Here is a 27,552-nt window from a genome sequence, read left to right as displayed (position 1 = left end):
TCTACCATGCTGACTCAGTTTAGTGATAGTGAATTAAAAGTTCTAGGGAAATGCATGGAAGACAATTTCCGTAGAACAGGCAACTAGCCTGTCAATGTTATGTTTATACCATTAACGAACATTTACTCGGTGAAAACATTACTGGTAAAAGATAATAAACTAGGTTCTTCCTCCAAAGAGTTCACTTGAAAATTACTTAGAATTTACTTGAAAATGTAGTACTACATTCATAATGTCTGTTTTGATACTGTTAGTCTATATGACATGGTGGTACCTCTCTGAACACTAATAGTAGCTAGTGCAGTTCTCCATATGGATTGCCATCCTGTTGCTCTCCGGGTGATTGATCTACCTTTCTTACCTTGGGGGTTTAGTTCACATGTCATCTTTTTTGAGCACTGAAATAAAATTCAAGTTTATTTTTCATTTTATCATCCATTATTTTGCTGAAACAGGACTTTAAAAAAAAAAAGATTTATTTGACAGAGAGACAGCGAGAGAGGGAACACGAGCGGGTGAGCGGGAGAGGGAGAAGCAGGCTTCCCGCGGAGCAGGGAGCCCCACGCAGGGCTGGGCTTAACGACTGAGCCACCCAGGCGCCCCAAAGCAGGACCTTGACCTCCTCTTTTTGCTTTATAATGTTTTATTTGGAAATTTAAAAATACAAAATTTGCGACATCTGGGTGGCTCATTCGGTTAACCGTCTGCCTTTGGCTCAGGTCATGATCCCAGGGTCCTGGGATCAAGCCCCATGTCAGGCTCCCTGCTCACTGGGGAGCCTGCTTCTCCCTCTCTTCCCCACTTGTGTGCTCTCTCTCGCTATCTCTGCCTCTCAAATAAAAATTAATTAAATATTTAAAAAAATATTCCCAGGGCGCCTGGGTGTCTCAGTTGTTAAGCATCTGCCTTCGGCTCACATCATGATCCCAGGGTCCTGGGATCGAGCCCCACATCGGGTTCCCTGCTCCACAGGAAGCCTGCTTCTCCCTCTCTCACTCCCCGTGCTTGTGTTCCCTCTCTTGCTGTGCCTTTCTCTGTCAAATAAATAAAATCTTAAAAAAAAAAAAAATTCCCGTGTTTCCTCCAACCAGATTCTATAATTACCAACATTTTACTATATTTGCTTGTTTTATGCATATTTTTTCAGAGCCATTTGAAAATAGATTGCAAACATGATGTCCTTTTACCCCTACACATGTCAATGTACATTCCTAAGAACATGTATAGGCTCTTAGCAATACAATTATCAAAATCAAGAAATTAATGCTGATACAATGCTCTTATATAATAATCAGACCTTATTCATATTTTTGCACCCATTTTTTATCTTGTTCCCTTTATTATATAATTTAAAGGATTTCCAAAAGAGATTACAGATGAACACAGAAAACAAGTAACAAAGTGGGAGACCTTAATCTCACTATATTAATAATTTCATTAAGTGTTAATTTACTACTCCATTAGAAAGAAGAGATTGCCAGAATGGATAAAAAAGAGTATCTTAGCCCCATGTGCTGCTCACAAGAGATGTTTGTTAAAAATGGTAACTTTCCATGTCTTCTGGCCTCCATTTGTTTCTGATGGAGCAGAGATCACGCAGATCTTTCCTCCCTTTCATGCTTCCCTATATGTCATTTGTCATTTTTCCCTTGCTACTTTCACATTTTTCTCTTTATTTTCAACTTTCAGTGGTTTGGTTATGATGTTGCCTCGCCATAATTTTCTTCATACTTAACCTGCTTGGTGTTTTCTGAACTTTTAACATCTGTAAGTTTATGTATTTCACCAAGTTTGGAAAATTTGGGGTTATTATTTCTCCAGATATTTTTCTTCCCCATTCTCTCTTTTTCTCCTGAACTTCAATCAAATATATATGCACCTCTTGATATTATATACAACTCACTGAGGCTTTGTCTTTTTGTTTTGTTTTCATTCTTTTTTTTCTCTCAGACCTCCAGATTGAATAATTTCTATTGATCTATTTTCTATGTTCCCTGATTCTTGTACAGACCTGCAGTTTTAAAACATTTTTTTCATACTACCCTGACAAGGGCTGCTGCTAAGCCTGATGTGGGGGGACTGCCTACTCCCGATGTAAGTAGAGCAACATGTATGTTCCCTGATTCTTTCTTCTGTGTTATCTCATCATCTGTTAAAAGCAGCGAGTGATTTTTTTTTTTATTTCACATATTGCGTCTTTTAGTTCTAAAATTTCTATTCAGTTCTGTCTTACTGTTTCTATTTCTCTTGATGAAATTTCCTATTTACTTATTGAAGGCATATTTTCTTTTATGTCTTTGAGTAAAGCTGTAATAAAGCTGCTTTGACATTTTGTCTGCTAATTCCAAAATATAAATCATTTTGGGATTAATCATTAATTTTCTCTTTTCTTGATTAGGAGTCATGTTTTCCTCTTTCTTAAATGCCTAGTAATTTTGAGTTGTGTTTTAGACATTTAAGCAACGTAGATATTATGAATTCAGTTATGTTCCTCTGAAGAGGTTGGTTGTGGTTGATAAAGATTTAACAGGCAGTTATTTGGGCTGTATTCATATTCCATACTGTATCTCTCTTGTTATGGTGGCAACTGAAATCTCATTCAGTTCCCTCAGCCTTAGCTGGGATGCTTGAATCTGCTTCACACTTGCATAGTTCAGAGGCCATATGGCAATTTAGGCAAAGTATGCAGAATTTGGTGTTTTCCCTTTGTGACTCCTCTTTCCAGAACCTCCCTCCCCTCACTTTGCACTAATGTAGTAACCCTGAGCTCTGCTCTCTGGTTTTTGTGGGGTTTTTTTAAAGATTTTATTTATTGATTTGAGAGAGTGAGTGAGAGAGAGAGCACAAGCAGGGGAGAGGGGCAGAGGAAGAGGGGGAAGCAGGCTCCCCACTGAGCAGGGAGCCTGATAGGGTGCTTGATCCCAGGACCCTGGGATCATGACCTGAGCCGAAGGCAGACGCTTAACCAACTGAGCCACCCAGGCACCCCTAAGTGGAGTTTTTTTTTTTTTTTTAAAGATTTTATTTATTTATTTGAAAGAGAGAGAATGAGAGCCAGAGAGCACAAGAGGGAAGAGGGTCAGAGGGAGAAGCAGACTCCCCGCCGAGCAGGGAGCCCGATGTGGGACTCGATCCCGGGACTCCAGGATCGTGACCTGAGCCGAAGGCAGTCGCTTAACCAACTGAGCCACCCAGGCGCCCTAAGTGGAGTTTTAAATAAAGTTTAGATGGCCTCTTTTATTTTATTATAATTATTTAAAATTTGAAAGAAAGCATTGGTCATTTTTGGTGACTAATCATTTTTGATGACTAATTTAACAGTGCCATTTAAAGTTCTAATTTCCTTTAAATTAACATGTTCTGCCATTACATTCAAATGCCTACCTACAATAACAGTCAGAATGTGCTACAAACACTTAACCACCCACACTAGAATTTTAAATCTACATTCTCTTTGAATGCTGTTTTGGTGAATTTCAATGTGGGAAGTGAGATGATTTAAAACTTCACATTTTCCATCATAGTCAGAGGCATAATTTTTCTGACATCTTTTTTCATTCTGGATAAGAAATTATACTAGCATAATGTTTTTAAATAAAATTTTTCCATGTAACGAAAACTTTTTTCTGTTCAATCTATCCAAGCTAAAAAAGTTCAGAAGCATTTATTTGCTTATCATAACTATTAAGAAATTGTAGTCATTACACCTACCAGCTGTTCTCTTCCACATCATTCCACACCGGAATAGAAAGAATACATCACTTGGCTTCAGAAACTCTCCTGTATTTCTCTTTGTACTTCATCAATTGTTTGAGCCTTTGGACACCTGAGCAAAATATAGAATATACCCAACCCAGCCTCTGCCTCCCAGAGCTTGCTTCCGAAAAAGGAAAGTTCTTTTCAAAGTAGTAAAGAGGAAATTATCTTTTCTTAAGTGTCACAAGCTCAACAAAACAGAATGTGGATGTTACAGAGTTGGCAAGTAGAAGAACAGAAATAATATGTGCAAGGATTAGGACTGGTTTGAGTGTTACTGCTTGTCATGAAAGGCACTGGTATTAAAGGCAGATAACATGACTGTGTTAGATCTGACCATAAGTGCATTATCGCAGAAATAAATATTCCATCTTATATAATCAGGAATTCAAATCATTATTTAATTCCTTATTACATGAGCAACTAATATTAAGACTTAAAAAATCACATTAAAAAACAATAGCTAGATGATGTTGAACACATTTTAGACATTTAAAGTAGTATAGTATTGGGGCGCCTGGGTGGCTCAATCGTTAGGCGGCTGCCTTCGGCTCAGGTCATGGTCCCAGGGTCCTGGGATCGAGCCCCGCGTCGGGCTCCCTGCTCCGCGGGAAGCCTGCTTCTCCCTCTCCCACTCCCCCTGCTTGTGTTCCCTCTCTCGCTGTGTCTCTCTCTGTCAAATAAATAAATAAAATCTTTATTAAAAAAAAAGACTTGTTTCCATTTTAGATGAGTCAAGTTTCAGATAGGAAACATGAAGGAGGAGCAGGGGTCCGGTTCTTAAAAAGGGGGGCTGGATGGGGTGTGCCAGGAGTCCCAGGCATCTGGCTAACACAAAGGCTGAGAAAGGGATGTGGAGTGAGCATGTGGGGGAAGAAGAGGCCCACACCAAGTCCTCTGCGTGCCCTTGGCCCACCGTCCTCCTCCGGCTGCAAGTGCAGAGAACGTGTGTCACCAGAGAGGCTCTCGCACCGTGCCACACTACACTCACACAGGCTTCCAGGCCAATACACTGAGTGATGTTTCATTGCTCAGAAGTGCTTACAGTATATTTTACGAACAGCTTTTGTTAATTCACTAATATGAACACCCTTTTAAGAATATAAATTGGCATCATAAACCTCTTGCAATTAGTTCTTGGGAACTCTGCCAAATACATCAGGTAGGTCCTACGAAATCCAAAACGTCACAGTTCAACGTAACATGGCAAGCATGAACCAAGCTTAGTAATACAGAATATCCAACACCTGTCAATACTCAATAAACAGGAATTGACGTTCTCGTGCATCACAGAAAAAGTAGATCATTCATGGATACCCCCACAAGACTCATACCTCATTTGAGTCCCTTTTTTTAAAAAAGATTTTATTTATTTATTTGAGAGAGAGTGAGAGGACGAGAGTGGGGTGAAGAGCAGAGGGAGAAGCAGACTCCCCACTGAGCAGGATCATGACCTGAGCCGAAAGCAGCCGCTTAACTGACTGACTGAGCCACCCAGGCGCCCCTTGAGTCCCATTTCTGTGACGAGACTCAGGGTAAGCTGAATCACTGGCCCTATAGTGCAGCCCTTTCGGATGTGGTGTTGCAAATTTTAAAACTGACATTTCAAGAACCCACAAAGAGATTAAATGTGTTACGCTTTGATTTTATTTGGAATCATAAGAGAAACATTTTTAATAAACTCTTAAATTCTTCTCCATTAATGTGATCCAAGCAATGAATTTATAAAGATTGAATTGATTTATTTACATACAGTCAACTGTAGAAAAATTATATTCTTTTTGTTTGTTTGTTTACACCATCAAATGTAATCAAGCCAAACAAGATGGTTAACTAAAATGATTACTGAATTGAATGCAGCATTAGCTGATGGCTTTAAATTTAGAATGTGTTACTGATGTCAGGGCTGATTAGATTCGTTCTCTATCTAAAACTGATGCTATTAAAAGCTTTAAGCAATTTAGAAATTTAGATGTACTGAGTAAAATTCCAACAGGGTGAGAGAAATTCTATCAGAATTGATTCCGTGGTGGTGACTTTACATGCGCAGATGTTGGTGGGGGGGCCTTCAGCGATGGAGTAGAAAGAATAGGGTGCAGGAGGGGTGGTCGGTTGGCATCAATCCAAGAAAGGTAAAGAGCCTTGGAATAGAAAAAGTACTCATCTTCACACAGGGAATCCCAAATGGCATAAGGATATGACTATTGCTCATTTCTGTTTCAGAACTTTCGAAGAAGCAGGCAAAATAAATGAAGGGGAAGCAAGAGGTTAATACAGCATCATGCTTTAGTTACTCCTCTACAAATGAACCCCCAGGGAAATCATGGTAGCCAGTGAGACCAACAGTTTTACTAGTAAGAGGAATGTGTGGTAAGAGCAAGGGTGATCTGCACAGTGTATGGAATAATGATGCGTCAGGAGCACCTCAGAACCTAAAAGCACACTGCAGGGATCAGACCCATCGAACTGCCAGGGAGAGTCTAATGGAAGAACCGTCCTGGTGCTCCAAGGAAAGAGTCCAGCCCCAGGGCTCCTGCAGCTGACCTGGGGAGATGTTGCTGGTAGTGATGACTTTGGAAAGGTGTGCCATGGGGACAGTATGCCATTTCCAATGTCTGTGACTTTAAAATATTTTATTACTGGTCCAAATGTCCTAAGACATTTTAAATGGGAAGGAAAAACATTATTTCCTGGACTGAAATGCTCTGGATCTTTAGATTGTGCTCCTGCGCAGGTGTGTGGGAGAGGGTATCTGTCGGTAGGTCAGATCTAAGCTGGAAGGCTCCTGTCACTAGTAATGCAGCTTAGCCATCTCTAGGAAAAAGGCAGCAAATAATTTGGATCCCTCTATGTAGTTCCACCTAACAAAAGAAAAAATAAAGAGAAACACTGTTATTTCCACTCAATTCCTGAGTGTACAGATGGGGGAAAGTAGCCTACCATGTAAATAGGAAGATTTGGTAATGTGAATTCAATCTAAAGTACGTAGCACATCGGAAGGTTATGATGTGGAGACCCGGGGTTTGTGCAGTGTAGGACTGGCCCCCCACAGGAATCCACTAACCTGTTGATTTTCTCATTCTGAGAGTGCTCCCCATCATCAACAGTGCCCAGCGGGAGCATCATCACACTCTTTTGGATGGTATCCTGGAATATTCTGGCAATTGGTATGGTTGATCCATCCCGGATCATGTCTGGCTCTGTTCCAAACACTGAAGGACAGGGAAAGAAGGCATTTGAATAAAATAATGACAAGACTGGGGCGCCTGGGTGGCTCAGTCGTTAAGCATCTGCCTTCGGCTCAGGTCATGATCCCGAGGTCCTGGGATCAAGCCCCGCATCGGGCTCCCTGCTCGGCGGGAAGCCTGCTTCTCCCTCTCCCACTCTCTTTGCTTGTGTTCCCTCTCTCGCTGTGTCTCCCTCTCTCTCTGTCAAATAAATAAATAAAATCTTAAAAAAAAAATAATGACAAGACTATCCCTAGTCATCTTCTCAAATGTAGTGTTTGCTTTTGAGAAAAGGGAAAGCCCTTTTTCTTTTTCTTTTTTATTTAACCCTTAAATTTGGTGCCTGGGGTAAGTAAGCTTCTTGATACCATGCAGTTTATATTCTAAAATAGTCAATAGAGTCAGGTTGCATTCTTTACAATTACCTACTTCAAAAAAAAACTTTTAAATAAAATTTTTATTTTGATTTATAGATTTTATAGAAAAGTTGCAAAAATAGTACAGAGAGACTTCCCATATGTTCCTTACTTTACTTTCTGTAATGTTAACATCTTATATAACTATTGTACAGTTATAAAGAATGGGAAGTTAACATCAGAATAATATTATTAACTCGATTCAGACCTTATTTAAATCTCACCAACCCTTCCCTCCTGCCACTCTCAGGATCCAGTGCAGAATCCCACACTCTGTTTTGTCACTGCTTCTTACTCTCCTCTGGTCTGTGACAATCTCTCAGTCTCTCCTTGTCTTTCCTGACCTTGACCTCTTGAAGAGTACTGATCAGTTGTTTTGTAAAGTATCTCTTCATTTGGGTTTGTTTGATATTTTCTCATGATTGGAAGAGGTCATGCATTTCTAGCACAAGCATTAGAAGACAATGTACCTCCTTTTATGGTTGCTTCATGAATTAAATATTTGGAAAGTGGGACTTCCTTGGTTTTGTAACCAGTATACAAATAAACAGCGGTATTCAACTGTCACCTGAATGGTGCAGTTTTTCTGCTCTACTGTCAAGGTATCCCACGAAATAGCTTTAACGGATATCCTAGGGCCTAAGGAGCGATGGCTTCAAACCTTCCAGGCAAGAAGTTGAGTTGTCAGTGATGGAGTAGAGATGCAAAATAAAATGAAGACACAAATGATATGCCATGTCTTCTTTATCCACAGAGCAAGGTGTGAATGTGAGTAAAGATGATGCACCTTGTTGGAAGAACTGGTTTCACACACAATAAACCAAAAGGTGTCTTATGCTTTCCTGCAAGAGTATTTCAGGTCTTTACTGTTGACCTTGACATTTCAATCACACATCACTCTTCGGCTGGGATTACATTTACCTTCCTAATAACTTTTCTTCCTCTGTTCTTGACTTCCAAATTTTACTGGTAAAATACTGCTACAGCTGGGAGCAGGAGGAATGATTATGTAGAGAAGTGGGGCTCTAAGTCTCAGACCTGTCCTCTAATTTTTAATGTCTCTGTCCTTTGTACAGATAACCCTGATAAGATGTTAGTGCTCCCAGATGGTCTGGACCTCCAGTCCCAGCTCTGCTCTGTTAGGGATGCGGCCTGAGGCCTCATCTGCGATAAAGTACCATAAGTCATATAAACATGTGTCAGGGTTTCCCCGCCTCACTTTTGAGGACACCCTGAAAGTCCCCCTGCCTTTCAGAGTCCGCTATGTTGCAGTTGTTGGCAGTGTCCCCTTCCAGCTGCAGAAACCAAAGGGACTGGATATTCCTTCTCCCTGCCCAGGCAGCCAGGGCCCAGGTAATGTGTCCTGTGCTCACCAACCACATGATCCTGCCCAGGACTTGGAAGCACATGCAGTTAAAACAGGCACCGCCAAAGAAATTCCAAATAAAGCTATGCTGCTTTCTCTATCTCTGGGGAAGCAAGAGTGGCACTGAAAAGACCACTGGTTTTAGAGTCAGATAGGCTGGAATTTGAGTTCGGTGTTTGGTAATTTTTTTTAATTATATAAAGTTTTATAAATTTTTGTATAAAATTTTATAAAATTATAAAATGAGCATCCCAGGAAGCCTCTCTGTGGAAATGGCAGGTGGCCTGCCATGGGGCTGTTTGCATCAGAACTGGACCCCCCAGAGAGTGGAGATTAAAGACCCAAACCTTGTGAGGCTGGGTCCCTGGTGAGCCCCCACCGGGGTGAGGCTGGCTCTTAGGGAATGCCCTGCCTTTATTTAATGGGTCTCACTTCCTGTTCCCTACCTCCTGCTGGCCTATGGCCATGAAAACCCAAACCTCCCTGTGACCAAAAAGAACAAATCCCCTCAGGGCAGGCCAGTGTCAGCTTTCTTACTCCGTTAAATTGTAGCTCCTCTTTTTTTTAATAATTTTTTTTTTTTTTTTTTTTTAGAGAGAGGGAGAGAGAGAGCCCATGCTACATGCGCCAGCGCAGGAGGGGTGGGGCAGAGAAAGAAGGACAGGGAGAGAGTCTCAAGCGGACTCTGCACTGAGCCCAGAGCCCGGAGCCCGACTCAGGCCTCCATCCTACAACGCTGAGATCACGACCTGAGCTGAAATCAAGAGTCGGGTGCTCAACTGATGGAGCCACCCAGGCGTCCCTAGCGCCTTCATTTTTAACCCCAGATCTCCTATACTTTCATCCAAATTCAGCTATGCCTTTTAAAGGACATTTTTATATGTGGGTCATCATTTTCACAAGTATCAGGGGCTCACAAATCCGTCATTTTGCCCCAAATTCAGGCTTCCAGACATGAACCCAGCTTTGCCACTTCCAACTGGGTGCCCTTCATTCCCCCAATTCCTTCATCTCTCGCAGACTTACTTTGTAAACTGGGAAAGGCCGTGGGGAGGGGTCAGGAGACTGTGTATGAAGAGCCCTGGGCAGAGCTGTTGACTTTCAGTAACGGAGCCTCTCTGAAAAGGAGGGCTAAACCGAAATTCTGAATGAGCCTGCTTTCTCCACTGCCCCACCAGGCACCGCGCCCTGGAACCACTGAAAACTGGCAACTCGAGGCATCGCACGTCTAACCTGTTTTGATGGCTCTTTTTGCTGCCAGATACTGTTTATCTTTAATATTTGCGATCCATGGCTGTAGTCCTAGCGTCATAGAAACAGCCATCTGGTTGGAACTATTTCTTTTGGAGAATATATATTCAAGATGCTGCTTCACCTAAAAGGAACATTTTCAGTGGTAAGAGAAAATTTCAAGTTATTCTCCCGTGCAGTAGTCTTTCATCAAGAAACTGAAATCCCAGCCCAACAAATTCGAGTGTCGTGATTTTACCCTCATTCTCACAGAGGGCCTCTGGGACTGAGAGCTTCAGCACTGAGAGAAACACTGTTCTCACGCCCCTTCTATCTGTGGACCCTCCATTCCTCAGCCCTGCGCCCACCCCATCCTGACCTCAGTGTCAGATTGCTAATGTTTGGTAATTATGAAACACAATACAACTTCTCAATATGAATATCCCTCTTTTCGGACTTGTCAGTACCTTAATGACTATTTTGGGAATATTAGGCATTTGTTACTTCCTGAAAGGGGGGGCAATTCCAAACTAGGCTATAAAGGAGCGTTTTGTCAGCATCCTTCTCTGTTCCCTGGGCTCCATTCCAGTGGCCACCATGGAAATCCTCCCAAGAAAAACTCCACACTCTGAAATATTCCTCCCATTCATTCCTTCGACAAACAATTGTTGAATGCCTGTCATGTCGGCATGACTGTTTCTAGGTGCTGGGATCATAGCTGTGAGCAAGACCAGGGTGGGGGTGGGGCTGGGGGTGGGGCTGGGGGCTCCCCTGGTGGAATCCATATGTTGTGAGAAAGAGAAACAATACATCCAAAATGGAAGGGAAGGTGGGGAGGAAACAGGGACAGAGACAGGGAAGGAGGGCATTTTAGGATGTAATCAGCGCTAAGAAGACAAGAAAAGAGGTCAATGGGAGATAGAGATTTGGGATGAGGTGTTCTTGGAGCTCATTTATTCAGAGCCTACTTTCTGTTGAACTTGAGGTAAACTGATGAGAGGTTGATAATTTAGACATTAAACTCCTTCCAGATAACATTTTCATTAAAGTGGCTGCTTTCAGAGTGTTGACTGCAGACACCAAGGGCAAACTAACTATGGGTTTGAGCGTTTCCAGCTCCATCCGGCCATAGGCAGTCAGCTTCTCCATCTGTGTGTAAACGAATCTTGCCTTTATGTCAACTGTTTAATGTAAAAATACATCCCATCACTCCAGCTCCGAATGGTTATTTATCTGACTACTGTAATTGCATATAATTACAGAAAGAGATTTTTACAGAACAAAAATTATGTTGGTTTCTTGACATTTGTTCCAGTCCCTTTTATATTGGGGGAAAAAAATGGAACTTCAGTGCTAACAACGGAATAGCTCACTACCCTGGGATGTGACACTCGAAATGTGCCGTAGAGAGAACAATGCACATTTGTTACCTGTTTTTCCACCACAGATGTATTCATGTGAGGGACGAGACGGATTGAAAATTTTCCTATAACTTGGCCAGGGATGACTGTTTTAGCTCCAGGCTCATCAAATGCGCCCTCAATCCCATGAATTGAAAGAGATGGGTACCTCCATAGGTGCATTAGAATCTCCTCCTGAATTCAAATAAAATTATTTTACTATATAAAAGATTGTTCCATTAAAACTCTGTTGAATTGCATTGCTTGTACCGCCCATTTCTGTACATCTCTGACACCACTCATGACAAGTTAATTATCACCTTCCTTAGACATGCCTGGACTATAACACAAGCCTTTCCCCTCCGGCCCCGAGACCCGCTGCTGCCCCCCCGCCTGACCGAGCTGCTCCGCGGACGCGGGCCCCTCACTGCCTCAGCTCCGCAGTTAATAGATGGCAAAGGGGCTTTCAGAATTTGGGGCTTGATTAGAAATTTCTATCCCCAGTCACTGTGATGATCAGTTGCATAGGAAACACATTTTCTTTTTCAGAAGACTTCAAAGAACTCTGCGTTATGTTTGAGCCACTTTTCTTCCCTGCTACAGCCAACACAGGGCTGGTCCGAGGGAAGAGACCTACTTCACAAAAATCAACTCGACCGCTTCTGTTGGGCATGAATCTCCCTCTCCTGGCAGCCCCCCAGAAGCAGTCTGAGCCAACACACACCATAGCAGGCAAAGGTTTTAAAAAGAAGAAGATAGGGAAAGAAAAACTTCCAAATTCGCCAGAAATGAATGCTGTGGGCTCTGGCTTCTTTCCTACACTGCGGCAGCGATGTAGCAATGTACAGATTAGCCCCAAAGGCTCTTAATTCTGTCTATTGAAATGAACACTTAGGAGTCTTGGAGCTAGAATAGTCTCAGACTGTTCTCAATCTTTAAGCAGAGAGGAAGCACGGAAGCTGAAGGCCGGCATGGGATGGAGTCCAAGAAGCCGACTTGGAAAAGCACATTTGCGAACTGAGTGATGGCCCCCGGGTTCCGTGCCCGAGGCCAGTGCCACCAGTCAGACCCAGATAAAGTTCTGGTGCTCTAGACCTGAGGGAGGTGAGTGACTGTGAAAGTGAAAATCTGCCTCCAAATCAACATCCGCTTTCAGTCCTGACATGTGCAGATTTGCAGCTCCCACGGTAAATGAGGAACAGGAGAAATAAGATTTATTACTGTCACTCCTCTTTCAGGACACCATACCTTGGTGTCAAACAGAAATCTCTTAACCTGGACGCTCTTCCGGTATTCTTCTAGGTCCAGATCGATGGCTTCATACATCTTTCTCTCCTCTTCAGTAAGAGGGGCCACTTGGTCATAGATTCCAGGGATCAGAATATGACCAGAGGAGTCTATAAGGCTACCTGCAAGGTACGCACAGGAAACAAAGTCAGGTCGAAGTTATGAGTGTGCTGACGTTTTCAGACCCATTTCAATGTCCACCTTGTCAATGGCGAGATGGAAACACGTAATTGGCTGTGACTTACCTATATTACATAAGTCCTCAATTATACCTTCTCTATCATAGATAAGATTCCTTTTGAAATTTTAATTTATCCTGAGTTAAAAAGTAACATATGTTCATCATAAAAAATCTTAAATATGTATATATATGTTATACAAACATTCCTGAGGAACTGAAGGTCGTCTTTCTTTCTCAGCTTCTCTCCCCCTACACATACCATCATTTAATAGACACTCATCTTTCATCAAAAGCATAATACCCTTGAGGTCTAGCCTATGAGGCATACATCATGACCACAATTGCCTTCAGAGTGAATACACAGATATACTAGTCTGTTATATATGAAAGCGTTTGGGGATTAATAGGAATGGGGGGAAATCATCAATGAATACGTACAGAGGAAGCAGAACTGGAGATTTAGTAAACACTGCTCACTACCTTGAGAATGTACTTATCCATGTAGCAAGTAGACTAACAGGAATGGTTAAGTGTATCCAGGGCATCTAAATTCATCCTCAGGCTGCCTGGGGCCTTTCATTCAAGTAAAGACACTTCATAAAAAATATGCTCCACATTCTTTTATTTTTTTTTCAATTTTTATTTATGTGTCAGAGAGAGAGAGAAAGAGCGCAAGCAGGGGAAGCGGCAGGCAGAGGGAGAAGCAGGCTGCCTGCTGAGCAGGGAGTCTGATGCGGGGATTGATCCCAGGACCCTGGGACCATGACCTGAGCTGAAGGCAGACGCTTAACTAACTGAGCCACCCAGGCGCCCCATATGCTCCACATTCTTAATGTGACTATAACTTGACAAGGTCAGAAAACTACTGTGAAGCACTGTATTTCCAAATCTTCCTGTCACACCCGACAATTACAAAGCAGGGGGTCGAAGCCTCCAGGAGAACCGATGCATTCCCCCTCATTACTAGACACCTTCTATGTTCAGGGCAAGGGATGAATGCTAGAGACAAGAGGACCTGTTAAGACCCCGCTTTCATCAGCAACAGTGCCATCGCTCACCACACAGGCTAAATGACAAGTATGACCCTCCCTGAGCCCAACAGGAGATGGTTGGGCTCTCTGTGTAGACACAACAGAATCCAAGGTAAAGTCCCTACCAGAACCCACAGCGATGGCCCTAGTGTGGGACATAGTGGGTGTCCCCGCACTTTGAGATGATCCTACAAGGCAAAACCCCAAGCTTAGAGGTATCGAGGTGGCAAGATGAGAAGGGAAGGCTTCGCTGTTCTGGTTTTCAACCACATCCTCCTTAGCGCCCACTCCTGGTCCCCCCATACTTCACCCAAACTTCTACAGCTGCACTTTGGGTACGGTTTGCGGCCTGCTGTGCATGAGCCAGCCTCCCTGCGGCACTGAGTTATGGAATTCCCTGCATTTAGCCCAATGAAGTGTATAACATAGTAAATAAATGGGATAAACCTGTTAGTAAAATTCAAGTCAAACAATACATTGGGTGCCAATGATTGGGACTGGCTGTCATTGACTTGCAGGCCACCCTCTGTACCCTCACCAAAGTCAAAATCAAACATAAAAGCACCATCAATAATACAATCACTAAGTCTTCCCCTCAGTGCACGTCCCTAAACTGCTGCTGACATTCTCCTAGGCAAGCACAGAGCTGCAAAAGTGAGTAAGAGGCAGACCCTGCTCATAGTCCGGCTGGAAAGACACAGGGTGAAGAAACACCTGTAGGTCCACAAACAAACAGTTGTAAAGGGGAGCATTCTGCAGGAGCACGGGAGCAGGCCGGGAGCCCCCAAGTGGGGGGACACACAGAGCAGCATCACGGTTGGGCCCCCGAGATCGTGTGGGACGCGCCCGGCACAGCCTCAGTAGTAAGAAGAGAGGAGTGTTTGAAATGTCAAGGTTAACAACAATTAAGACCTGAAATACTCTAGCGGCCAGGATGCTCGGTGTCCATATCTTGACACTGAACTGTGACATTTTTCCTATTATTCCAGCTGGCCTTGCCAGATATTACCATGGGGGTGGGGGTCAGGAGTCGTTACAGGTTAGGCTGGGCTTTGAGTAGAGCGGCCTTTCTACGTGCTCATTGCACTTCTCCAGCAGAACTGGCCCGGCCCGGTCCAGGGTATGGTTTTGAATCACGGATCCTGTTTTCTCAGGATGCAGGGCAGCCTTCCCAGCCGCGGGCTGGAAAGAGAGCCAGCAGACACATCTCCCGAGAGCAGAGGAATGGCATGTCCTCCTCTCCCGGCCCCTTCCAGCCCCCAGCAGAGGGTTGTTTGGTGGGGCTGTGGGACACACGGTGTCCTCCAGGCACCGCCAGGCACCGCCACCGCAGGGCCGGGCAGTGGGAAAACGCCACACGTGTGCTGTTCATGTTCCTGCGTCCCACGTCTTGCCCCGGTTCTTCAACATTGAATGCGTTCCCGGGAAAACAGGATGCTGCTGAAGGAGTTCACCTCCCCACCCCCCTTCTCCTTTCCCACTTGAAATCATGATCCTCTGACCTTGATGTGATCTCTGCAGCCGCCAGGGCCTCCTCGGCCAGGAGCCCAGCCAGGAAATGCATGGGAGGCAGAGAGGGTGGTGCCTATGAAAACTGCAAGCAGGAAGCAAATGTAATCCTTGATCCCCAGGAGTCCTCTTGGAATTTAACATTTTATTACTACGGGGTATTTGGTGCTTATAAGAGGGCCCTGGGCCCCGTGATCCTCCCTGCCTTGTGGCTTTTAGGAGAGTGCAGGGATTGGGAATGTCCACCAAGAGGAAAGCTCAGGAAGCTGAGCACTCTGTGCAAACTGAGCATCTCCACGCCCACCACCTCCCACCTCCCAAACACACCCCAGTTTAAGTCTCTTTGAAGATGGGGGCGGACTGGTTTCCCTGTGTCCCCCAGTGGAGACTCCCGTGCCTTTCACACAGCTGACACTCAAGAAACCTTTATAATCTATTAGCAATCACAGTTATCAGGATCATGCAATCCGAGTTCCTCCGAGGAACTCGGAGGACAGAGAGATTAGGAACTTGTACAAGGTCACACAGCAGCAGGTTTCCTGACTAGCGTGTGGGGCACCTGCCAGGCTGCAGAGGGAGGACCCGACGGAACCAGCTCTCCTGGGACATCCTAACCTGCGGTGGCCCCGAAGGAGGACCTATTGGGGTCAGCAAGCCAAAATGCTTGTCATCAGTGCCGAAGCTCAACTCTAGATCCTTAGGTCTTTGTACAAAGCATACGAAAGCCATATAGATGACCCAATCCAGAACCATCTCACTATGGGTTATTTGATTTGTCTCAAAAAATTAAAGAAAGTGAAACCATATGCTTTTCATTCTGTTCATGATCCCGATCTGATTTTTCCTATAGCAGAACCACAGGCATTTGTAGGACTAAATGGAATTCTATGCCTGAGTGAAACTGTACAGTCCAAGAGAATATCATGCAACAATCATGATGGGGGAGAGAGAAACGCACCATAAAGATCTGATGATGTTGTTCCTCGGGAAGAGAAAATTAGTTCTGATAAAACAGAAAATGAACCCCCGCCCGCCAGCAGCTCAAATATTGAGTTGCATGCTATCTGAATTCTTCTGGAAACATAAACACTTTAAAGGAAAATGGATTGTTGTAGTCCATCTGAAATTATCCAGCATGGGAAACATTGTCCAAGAATAATATTTTAGGAAAACTAGAAGGCCATAAAGGAATAGAGAGATGGTAGATAAATAGAAAGAATAGGTGGATGGGAGATGAATGACATGTAGCAGAGCTAGATAACACATGATAGGTAGACATACAGATTTCATTATTTACTTCAGGGAATGAAGGAACAAGAAGCCCTACAATTAAAGATGGTCCTGAAGACCCTGAAAACACCTCCCAACAGGTGGCCCAGGTGGGCTGATGGTGCCCAGTCTGAGACCGCCAAGTCCAAGGGGATGCAAGCGAGTGGGGCAGAGGTAAAGCTGTGTCAACACAGAAAGACTTTTGCTAATCAATCCCTGTAGAGGACATGTTTTTTGGTAGTTTGTCTGCCCAAAGGGGGCACGTTGTAACATTTGCATTAAGGTACCCTGTGTGCCAAGGAGACAGATCCAAGTATTGTGGGATCTGAAGCTTTCCTGAGAACCTCTTTAAAAAAAAAAAAAAAAAAAAAAAGAACGCCAAATTATGAAAATAAAAGTGAAGTGTCCTTGCCAGGACTGTAAAAAGGGGCTACTCCAAGTGAGGTTCCTGAGGATGCAGCTTCCTTCACTGCCGGGATCCATCCTGTATGCAAGCAAGAGCAACAAGATGAATCAAGGTGGTCAGTGTGGGCACACTGGCCCTCTGAAAGAGCACACACGTATGCACACCTTCCGCCAGTGAACTCCAGGGGCTCTACGGGAGGGCAGGAGCAGGCAGCAACGAGTAAACCAATGGGAGTCTCTGTGCCACTTGGGGCCACAGAACTGGAAACAGGGTGCCAGGTGGTGCTGGTGTCTTTGGCATCATCTCTGGATGCCTCTCCAGAGGGGTCTCTCTGCTACTGCCCCTGAGTATGGCTAGATGTGTCACAATACCCAGTAAAAGAAAAGGGGGTGAACTGAGGAAGAGCTTCAGTCCATGAACAAACGTAATGTGGACTTAATAATCCTAAGGAACGTTTAGCTGAAGTTGCGGGGGGAGCCAAGAATATGGTTTTTCTTCTCTTCTACCCTTACACAGAACTGGCTTGGAGGCCAAGGGAGGAGAGATGCACCGAGTCAAACAGAACTGTATTCTAGTGGATTCCATGATGCTTAAAACGTGAAATGAAGGAGCGCCTGGGTGGCTCAGTCAGTTGAGCATCCGACTCGTGGTTTCAGCTCAGGTCATGATCTCAAGGTCATGAGATGGAGCCCCACATCAGGCTCCATGCTCAGCGGGGGTCTCCCTCTCCCTCTCCCTCTGCCTCCACCCCAGGCCTCTCTCCCTCAAACAAATAAATCTTAAAAAAACAAAAAAAAGGTGAAATGAAATAAGACATTACCAAGAAGAGCAACCAAATCAGCCATGGGTTCACTGAGGATACCCCCAAAGGTTCCTGAATGAAAATCTTGATCTCTGCATCTCACCTGTAAGATGGGTGAACAGGAGAGGCGCTCACCTCTGAGGTTGCTCTGGCGATAGCGTTCACGTGATAGAGAACGCCCCACACTGTCCCTCAGGACTCAGGTGGCTACCTCCCAGTCACACGACTTGGACCATCTACCCCTCCCAGGTCTTCATTTCTCATTCTTTCCCAAATCCTCGAACCTGATTTCAGTCCCCAGTTGTCCCTCTAACACAGCTCTCTCTGGGGCCAGCAGCCCCCTCTCCGAGTGGCTGAGGTCTATGGAGCCCGCCCATCTACCCTTCCAGAAACCGTCTTCTCTTTATTGTCCTCTTGCAGTTCTACTGGTGTCTCCACTTGTAACTTCCCCCCTGCCTCCCACTCTGGAGCTCAGTGCACGGCTCAGATAAAAAACAAATGATTTACCACGGAGGGACTTTCTGGTTCTGAATTGCTGTCAGTACAAAGAGAAATGTTAAAGGAAGCTGAACTGGACAGCGTGCTTGGGGATCACAACCACCCTGGGCCCGCTTTACAGGTAAAGAAACCGAGGCCGTGAGGTTAAGGTGTCCGCACAAGACCGCGCACCGTGGGAGCCAGAGTCCCACACAGCCAGGCCGGGCCGGCGCCCCCTCCTCCCCCCGACCACACACACCCGTGGGGCTCCGGCCTGAGTGGCGGAGCAGGTGCCGTCCCACACTCATGGCAGCCCAGGCCCTGATCAGGCAGGCAGAGTCACAAACCCTGAATCCTCTCCCTCCGGAGAAATGCACACAGCATAGCCACTCCGCTTGGGAGGCTTCCTGAATTCCCCAGTCCCGAGACCTCTGGGACCCCAGGCCATGCCTCCAGCTCAGAACTCTGCTCTCCCAAGAGCTTTCTCTCTTCCCACCAAGATCCCAGGACAGACTCCTCTCTCCACACCACCGCGAGTACCTCCACCCTGAAGTAGCTGTTTCCTCGCGTGCCATAAGTGAGGGCTGGCTTCCTCTGGCTGAGCCACAGATTATCTGAAATAACGATGTAGTCTACACTGGAAAAGAACTGGTCCTTCTCCTTTCTGACCAGTTCCTCCAGGCCAACGGAACCGGCTTCTTCCATCCCTTCAATGACGAATTTGATATTCACAGGGAGATCCTGAATCAAAATAACAACAGAACAAACCATTCTGGCAAAAAACTGCACGACTTGCCCATTCGTCTTTTCATATCCAGAATTCGTTTGCATGTGACATAAATACACAAATTATTACATACATTCAATGTACGGGTTGTCCACATTCCCAACAGCTCCGTTCACAACAAAGGAGTTGTAACCAAGACAGTGAAGGGGATTACAAGGGAAGACCCTGTGTATGGCCTCCAGCATGACCCTGATGGATTCAGTGTGGACCCTAAAGGATGATTCGGGGAAGGAATTCTTGGAGGAGAAGCAACACCCACACTGTAGAGCTCTCCTGAGCCGCCACAGACACAGACGCTTTCCTCCATCCCCCCAAAAGGAACCTTTCAAGAAAGGTTACTCGATTACAAATCTCTTTTCTGTCCTCATAATTCTGAGCGTGATAAATGAGAACTCTTCCCTTTGAAAGACTGTCTAATGTTTAAGCCTCAGGATAACTTTTATTTCAAGTATCTGTTATTTTTCAGCTTTGAGTTCAATCTGCCTTTTAACTTATTCAAAGGCTTTGATCTTGCAGCAAAATGGAACTTGAGTTTTTCTCTAGTTAATATTAGGGCAAAGAATAGCTCCTTTAAAATTTTTACAACGTGCCTTTCCCCCATTTGGTTTTGATCTTTTTGTATCTTTATAATTTATAACTTCATATCTTTCAGAGCCACATGAAGAGAAGAGGTCAAAGTCTTTTCTTGGAGCATAAAACACACACAGGAGAACTCCAGAAGTAATTCTATGCAGATAAACGGTGGCACAAACACACTAATTAGTTTGGAAGAGTGGGATTGACTCACCACAGATTAACAAAGGCAGGATGACTGGAGGATTATGTATTAGAAAGTAAGTGACCTTCGGTCATTCAGTTGGTTAAGGGCATTTGGGGATAATGATTTGTTCGAATGTATCCTTTGCATAGATTTATTTCCATGTGTCTTAAGAAGTTAAGCTAAAATTCTGAAATATTAATATTTGAAAGCTCTTTATTAACATTTAACTAGAAAACAATTGCTGAGAAGTAGTTGGATAGCTTAAGAAATTTCTGGCAAAACATGATTAATAAAATGCAAGCCAGTAGCCCCTATGTGTTGGGGGAGGAGGACAGACCAGCTGCCAGGCCTGGGTTTGGGTGTCTGCTCTGTCACCGACACCCAAGGGACCTGGGACAAGCCACTTGACCTCTTGGCCACTCACGTCCCTACCTATGCAATATGGGTAATAACAGTTGTCTGACTCTTAGTAACACCATCCAGTGACGTGAGGTGCATTCAAGGGCTCAGTAAGCAACAAAGAAAGAGAGGATGGGGGGGCGGGAGAACAGGGAAGAAACCCACCCTCGTAAAGGGCCTCACTCACACAGGCATTGGGGCTCCTCTGTGTTACCCCGTTTACTCCACTCCAGGTTCCTGAGGCAGAAATAACTATTCCTAGTTCACAGATTAGGTCAATGAGGCTCTGAGAGATCAGCCGATTTGTCCAAGGGCAGTGAACATTTCTTATGTTTTGTTTGTGTTTATGTACGTTTCAGAGTTGAAAGTTAAAAAGCAAAGCAGATTTTGGCCTTTATACAGATTCTTTCTTATAAGTATTGCTCTCTCCCTTGGGAGGAAGGGAGGGAGGAGGGCAGGGAGGGAGGGCTGAGGGCAGGGAGGGATGGAGGAGGGGAGGGAGGAAGGGAGGAGGGCGGGGAGGGAGGGAAGGAGGAGGGCGGGGAGGGAGGGAGGGAGGAGGGCGGGGAGGGAGGGAGGGAGGAGGGCGGGGAGGGAGGGAGGAGGGCGGGGAGGGAGGGAGGAGGGCGGGGAGGGAGGGAGGAGGGCGGGGAGGGATGGAGGAGGGGAGGGAGGAAGGGAGGAGGGCGGGGAGGGAGGGAAGGAGGAGGGCGGGGAGGGAGGGAAGGAGGAGGGCAGGGAGGGAGGGAAGGAGGAGGGCAGGGAGGGAGGGCTGAGGGCAGGGAGGGATGGAGGAGGGGAGGGAGGAAGGGAGGAGGGCGGGGAGGGAGGGAAGGAGGAGGGCGGGGAGGGAGGGAAGGAGGAGGGCAGGGAGGGAGGGAAGGAGGAGGGCAGGGAGAGAGGGAGGAGGGCAGGGAGGAAGGGAGGAGGGCGGGGAGGGAGGGAAGGAGGGCGGGGAGGGAGGGAGGAGGGCAGGGAGAGAGGGAGGAGGGCGGGGAGGGAGGGAGGAGGGCGGGGAGGGATGGAGGAGGGGAGGGAGGAAGGGAGGAGGGCGGGGAGGGAGGGAAGGAGGAGGGCGGGGAGGGAGGGAAGGAGGAGGGCAGGGAGGGAGGGAAGGAGGAGGGCAGGGAGAGAGGGAAGAGGGCAGGGAGGAAGGGAGGAGGGCGGGGAGGGAGGGAAGGAGGGCGGGGAGGGAGGGAGGAGGGCGGGGAGAGAGGGAGGAGGGCGGGGAGGGAGGGAGGAGGGCGGGGAGGGAGGGAGGGAGGAGGGCGGGGAGGGAGGGAGGGAGGAGGGCAGGGAGGGAGGGAGGGAGGAGGGCAGGGAGAGAGGGAGGAGGGCAGGGAGGGAGGGAGGAGGGCGGGGAGGGAGGGAGGAGGGCGGGGAGGGAGGGAAGGAGGAGGGCAGGGAGGGAGGGAGGGAGGAGGGCAGGGAGGGAGGGAGGGAGGAGGGCGGGGAGGGAGGGAGGGAGGAGGGCGGGGAGGGAGGGAAGGAGGAGGGCGGGGAGGGAGGGAAGGAGGAGGGCAGGGAGGGAGGGAGGGAGGAGGGCGGGGAGGGAGGGAGGAGGGCAGGACCTTGTCATCGTCCTCATCGTTGTCATCATCGTCATCGCCATCACCTTCATTGTCATTGTCATCACCATCACTGTCATCACCTTCATCACCATCATCAATATCACCATCGTTGTCATTCTAGTCATCATCATCGTCATTGTTGTCATTTTCGTCATTGTCATCTCCTTCAATTATCATCAGTGTCATCATCACCATTTCAATGTTGTCATTCTCATCATCGTCATTACTGTCATTGTCCTCATCGTCATCATCATCCTGTCACCACTGTCTTCACCCTCATTGTCAACAATGTCATCATTATTGTCATCATCCTCATCATCATTATAGTCATCGTCATCATCCTCACCTTCACCGTCAATGCTGTCATCATCATCCATCACTTTTGTCATTATTGTCGTCGTTATTATCATCATCATTGTCCTCATCATCACCTTCACTGTCAACATAATCATCGTCACCATCACCATCATTGTCGACATCATCCCTTCCCAAACACAACTGGTTACCTACTTCCTCCAGGGATCTGAAGGTGCTCACGGCATTAATCCATGCCAAAACAGGGCCTTTATTGTCTGTTGCTCCCCGTCCGTAAAGTTTTCCTTTAAAAATAGGGGAAGAACTTTTAGAAAAGTACAAACACCTCTGCCAAGTTGAGTGAGTTAAAAACAAAGGTAGTGTTATGGGTAATCATTTTAACATTGCTTTCTATTTTTCCAGACACAAATCTTGCTCTGAGGTCACAGAGTCTGATTTCTTATGTAAAAACGTTATGGCCATCAGTTAATCAGATAATATAAACTAATTTGAAATTTACAGGTCCCTTTGGCCTTAATAGGAATTAGCTATTTTATCCAAGTTCATTGAAAAGGACCTGAGGATTTGCTGCAGAATGTCATGTAACATAGCCTCTCATTTCAAGATTTTATAATTAGTAGAAGAATGAAAAGGGGGTATGTGTGTATCTCCAATGAAAAAGGGGTATGTGTGTATCTCCATTAACCTTTCTTCTTTTCCTTAAAAAAACATAATTACATTTAGTATTTAAAAAAGGAAAATATGTGATCTAGACAACTTCTTCCTCCCAAGAACTCCCATCTTGGGAGTCAGTTTTGCCCAGGGGCACACATCATGTATGCATAGCTCATAGTTTCTTTCACAAAGGAGAAAAAAGCCAGCCTCATTGGACAGCTGGTAGACTATGAGACTGGTAGCATTTTGTCCATTCTTAACAAGAAGAATGACAACAACCTTCTCCAGGGTAAGGCCTGGAGCTGGGGACGGGAGTCACATCTTCGATTCCTAATCCACAAAGAACCCAGCACTGATGTGTCACTGACCATCCACTTCCGTCAGTGTGTAAGGGTCTGTGAGCCACCCATCTTCCTGTCTAGCAGGCTGCACATCCAAGTGGCCATAGAAGCACACAGTGGGTTTCTTTGGATCATTCCCCAGTTCAGCCAGGATGATGGGAGGTATCGGGAGACTCTGACCATTAGGCAGCTGAAAAAAAAACAGATCACATTAAAAAAAAAAAAAAAAGTTGTTTAGTTCTCCCAGAAAATTCAGACGTGACATTAGGAGTCCAGTTTCTACCCCTGAGTTTTTTTTAGAGCCCACATAATTTTTCTAATCATCATTTTATGTACCTCTAAAATGGGTACCACGAGAAGCTTAATTAAAACATAAAAAATAATTAAAAGTAAAGTGCTTTCTTGGATGCATGGGGCAAACAGTAAACTTAATCAAACACGCTCTCCAATATGAACTCAGACTGAAATGGCTTAAATTAGGTAGACGTGGTTCTGGAAAACACACACCATTCAGAGACTCATCCATGCTGAAGCAGGCAGCACCTGCGCCTGGATTAAGGATCACCATTTGCCACCGGGACACAGTAATAAGCAGTGATTCTGAAGAAAGACTGGATCCTTTGAGGAAGGTACATTTGAACATAAGGGAAAGGACAGTTGGGGAGAAATTTGACCGACATGTGAAGGATGTGAATAGTACGGGGAGGGGGGCCTTTCCTTCCCTTACCCACCCCACTCGCTCTCTGCTGCCCTGCAGTGCTGCCACGACGAGAAATCAGTAATCCCGACTCGTCTGGGACAAGATGTAATTTTTTATCTTACTGGGAGTTGAGATGATGGGGCGTTTTTGAGGAGGATCGGAAGGGAGCAAGTCCCCATCTTGCCACGCCCAAGGGCAGCCAGGGCCGATGCCCACAGAAGTGGCAGCTCGTGGTGGGGAGGGGGCCATCCAACACCTGCTGAACACCCGGGTCCACGGAGTCCACGCTGGCTCCCAGGCGCCGGAGCCTGTCCGCAGCCAGCGTCATCATTCTGAAGAGTTCCCGTCTGAGGCGGGGCTGGGGCTGAACCGAGTCGCTCTCCACAGCCACCCACTCCTTCAGCGTCTGTAAGGAGAGGTGACAAGGTGACTCGTCCGAGGGGGGCCGACCATGTCAACCACGTCCACTCTAGGGCACGTGGCTCGAGGCAGGAGGCACCAAATCCTCAGCGCGGGCTGCCTGCCGCGAAGACTGAGCCAGCAAACGCAATCTTCGTCAGCGACCGCAGACGGGCTGGTGTCATCAAGAACCCAGAGGTAGAGACATCTGCTTCATGAAGAATAGGGCAGGACAGGCTGGGGAGAAGGCCGCCTTCCTGGACACCTGGGCCTGTGCCTCCTTGGACCCACCACTTCTCGTTTCTTAGGGACCGGGAGCAACTGGCTGGCAGCCCGTACTCGGGACTCTGGGCCTCCCACAAAGGCCCCTGGACACCTCTGGAACTCGCGACTCAGTCTAAGCAACCACACAGTGGCCTCGGCTGGGCTGCACGGTGCCTGTCGGCTTTGTGGTCATCCCCCTGCCCCCCTACCTCCAGAACCCGGGAGGCAGTGTGCCCCAGGGCTACACCTTGGCTCCTGCCCTGGGTTCGGCCCATTCGAGTTGTACGACTTGCGGATGCTCCTCAGGCTCGTAGCCTTGGCTCCCTCCTCCCTATGAGGGTAGTGCTCTCTGCCTGTGGGTCATTGTCAGCGTGAGGCTGCCACACAATAAGAAATACCTATTTTGGTCTTTGTCCTGGGCTCTTGGCCAGAGCCCCTCCAACCTTTACAACTTCCCATGCCATAAACGTGCGAGGAGCATCTTTTGTTCAGAGATTCAGTCTCTGTCTTGGGTTCCTAACACAGAGCTCCTAACTTCCTTGGAATTTCCTGGGAGAATATCTTGTTGTAATGAGGCAGTTCTAGTGGGCTCCTGGACAGGGGCTGGTCACCAGAAAGACCAAGCTGTGATTAGAAGCTTGGGGCTCCCCACCCCAGCCACATCCTCTGGGGAGGAAAGAGGGGCTGGAGATGAGTTAATAATCACTCATGCCCACATGATGAAGCCTCCATAAGCCTCCCTGAAAGTATGGGGTTCAGAGATCTTCCAGGTTGGTGACTGCAGCCTGGGAGAGCGGTACACCCCAACCGCAGCAGGACAGCAGGTGCCTCCAGACCCTGCCCAAGTGCCTCTTCATCTGGCTGCTTGTATGTACCCTTTATCATGTCCTTTATTACATAACAAATGGCAAACGTAATTAAGTGTCTTCCTGAGTTCTAGAGCTGTTCTCTAGCAAAAGATGGGACCAGAGCAGGGTTCATGGGAGCCCCGACTTGCAACTGCTTGGAACATGTAAATAACGGGGGGGCTCACCACCCGAATGTGACTGGCATCCACTGCTGGCGGTGGGGGTAGGAGGGTGACACTCACACCAGGCAGGCGGTGTCAGAGGGAGTCGGACTGTGGGACGCCCCTTTGGTGTCCCGAGAACTAGACAGTTGCTTAATGTGTGGAAAAGGCACACCTCTGGCCACAGAAGCAAGGGGAGCCATCGAAGAAAACAAGCATTGCTTTCCGTGAGGATTAGAGAAGATGACGTGCGTAAGACTTAGCTCAGCGCCTGGCTGCTGGCGGGTGCTCAATAAACTCCAAGTAATATTGAATTACTTGATATTGAATTTTGAATTATCAATAACATTGAATTATCAATAATAATCAATCACATCCCAGTACTGGGTCTCGAGTTGCTTATACTGGGATAGCCACCATTCTTATTAAAAACCACGCATACTTTGGGTGACTGATCTTGGATTCCCCAACTTATTTTAGTCTGATCTCTGTCCTGGTTGTAGCACTTTAATTTTTATTATGAAGAAATTCATTTGGCCTAAGGAATATTGTGTTTTACACACTTAAACTGGAATTCATAGAACAGATGCTGCCCTGTGGTCCCTAAAGGTAATGGATTGGACACATGTGAGGAAGTTGCAGAAAGGAGAGTTTTGGCTCAAAGACCCAAATCAACCTATCTCCCCCACACACTGTCCCTCTCCCTCTGCTAATTCCAACCTACAGCCCGAGTCCCCACTCGGTTTTCTAAAACCCAACAGGCATTATGTCAAGTCACTACGCCCACGAGCACGAGGAAGGATTCCATGAAGGTCAAGTCTAGGACCTGCGGCCTAGCCATTCAGCGTTGTGTGACCGCAGGAGACATGAACCCTGGACTGTTGCTAACATTGGCTGGCCGCTCCAGTATACACATACTGAACACAGATTCATGGCATGGGGGCTCAGGGGACAAGATCTCGTGACGTGTCATGGAGTCCCCGGGCTGTGGTGGACTCAACTCACCCGTGTGCCAGGAGACAAGCGGGTCAGTGAAGAAGGGGACTGAGAGGCTGATGGAGGCTACGGCCCTTCGCTGCCCCCACCCTTCTGCTCCCAGGCCTCCCTCTCTCCTTGCTCCTAGCCCTTCGGCTCCATCTCTTCCCCCCGAGATGTCTGCCCACACCACAGGCAGTTTGCCATGTAGTGAGTTCGGAATGGAGCAGAGGATTATAAGGGAGGAGATAAAGTGCACATTGCACAAGGACTACAAAACACCTTTGACATTGAACTTGGCAGAACTCGGGACCTAGAGCTTGCTGTAGCCAGGTGGTATTACTCTGGGGTGGCGTCATGGGGGGTGGGGGTGGGGGATGAGTCGCAGGAAGGCTTTGCAGGAGGAGGGGACCTCAACGAGGGCCCCTCTAACGCGGGGCATGGGCACCCTGATGATGGTCTAGGGTCAGCCTACGCTCAGCGGGCATCAGCGCTACCCAGACAGCCCTGATCAACACACTAGGAATGCCCTCTCCAGGAGGAAAGGCTGCGGAGGGATCTCTTCCCTAAATGTAACAAATATTTATTAGTTTAACTCAGTGAGGAGCCATGGGCATTTTAAATGGAATTAAGATTTTAGGCAAAAAAAAAAAAAAAAAAAAATCCACACCTCCCAGCAAATAAGCATTCACCCAGATACCCAAAGGTTATGTCACGCAAGCATTTTGTGGGTGTAGTTTCTCCTACCTGTACAAACTCATTCTGATGGAGATCGATGTACCGGAAGGCCTTCTCCAACAGCCCGGCGGGCGGGGGGGACGGAGAGAACATGCCTCTCTCAAGCAGCAGCAGGGAGGCAAGGAGAGAGGACACCTGGAGGGGGCCATAGGGGAGGGACAGCAAAAACAAATACCGGATTTTGGACTTCCAACCTTTCAAATAATTCAAGAAAGCTTATGTTATCCAACACAGCTGCTTCCAGTCATTTGGATTAAAATAACAAAGGTAGTAGAACAGGAAA

At 46.6% G+C, this 27,552-nt stretch overlaps 1 protein-coding gene across 3 annotated transcripts in view; it reads right to left on the bottom strand.

Moving 5' to 3' along the window:
* Positions 1-4,452: 4,452 nt before the first annotated feature.
* Positions 4,453-27,552, bottom strand: part of CNDP1 (carnosine dipeptidase 1) — a 36,500-nt gene continuing 13,400 nt past the window's right edge. For 2 of the 3 annotated variants that reach the window (XM_027575802.2, XM_027575803.2), the window contains exons 2-12: positions 27,279-27,404; positions 24,141-24,290; positions 23,212-23,374; positions 22,385-22,473; positions 18,898-19,098; positions 17,899-17,983; positions 12,644-12,804; positions 11,426-11,590; positions 9,999-10,140; positions 6,821-6,968; positions 4,453-6,617 (exon numbers count right to left, since the gene is read on the bottom strand). In XM_027575802.2, coding sequence (XP_027431603.1) covers positions 6,548-6,617; positions 6,821-6,968; positions 9,999-10,140; positions 11,426-11,590; positions 12,644-12,804; positions 17,899-17,983; positions 18,898-19,098; positions 22,385-22,473; positions 23,212-23,374; positions 24,141-24,290; positions 27,279-27,404 — 1,500 coding nt within the window. In that variant the 3' untranslated portion in view covers positions 4,453-6,547. Of the gene's footprint in view, positions 6,618-6,820; positions 6,969-9,998; positions 10,141-11,425; positions 11,591-12,643; positions 12,805-17,898; positions 17,984-18,897; positions 19,099-22,384; positions 22,474-23,211; positions 23,375-23,691; positions 23,898-24,140; positions 24,291-27,278; positions 27,405-27,552 lie in introns of those variants that run through there. The other variant, XM_027575804.2, reaches the window with a different exon arrangement.

This window comes from Zalophus californianus, chromosome 14 (assembly GCF_009762305.2).
Source record: "Zalophus californianus isolate mZalCal1 chromosome 14, mZalCal1.pri.v2, whole genome shotgun sequence".
In the NCBI taxonomy this organism is placed as follows: domain Eukaryota; kingdom Metazoa; phylum Chordata; class Mammalia; order Carnivora; family Otariidae; genus Zalophus; species Zalophus californianus.
This window is presented reverse-complemented; position numbering and strand designations above follow the sequence as displayed.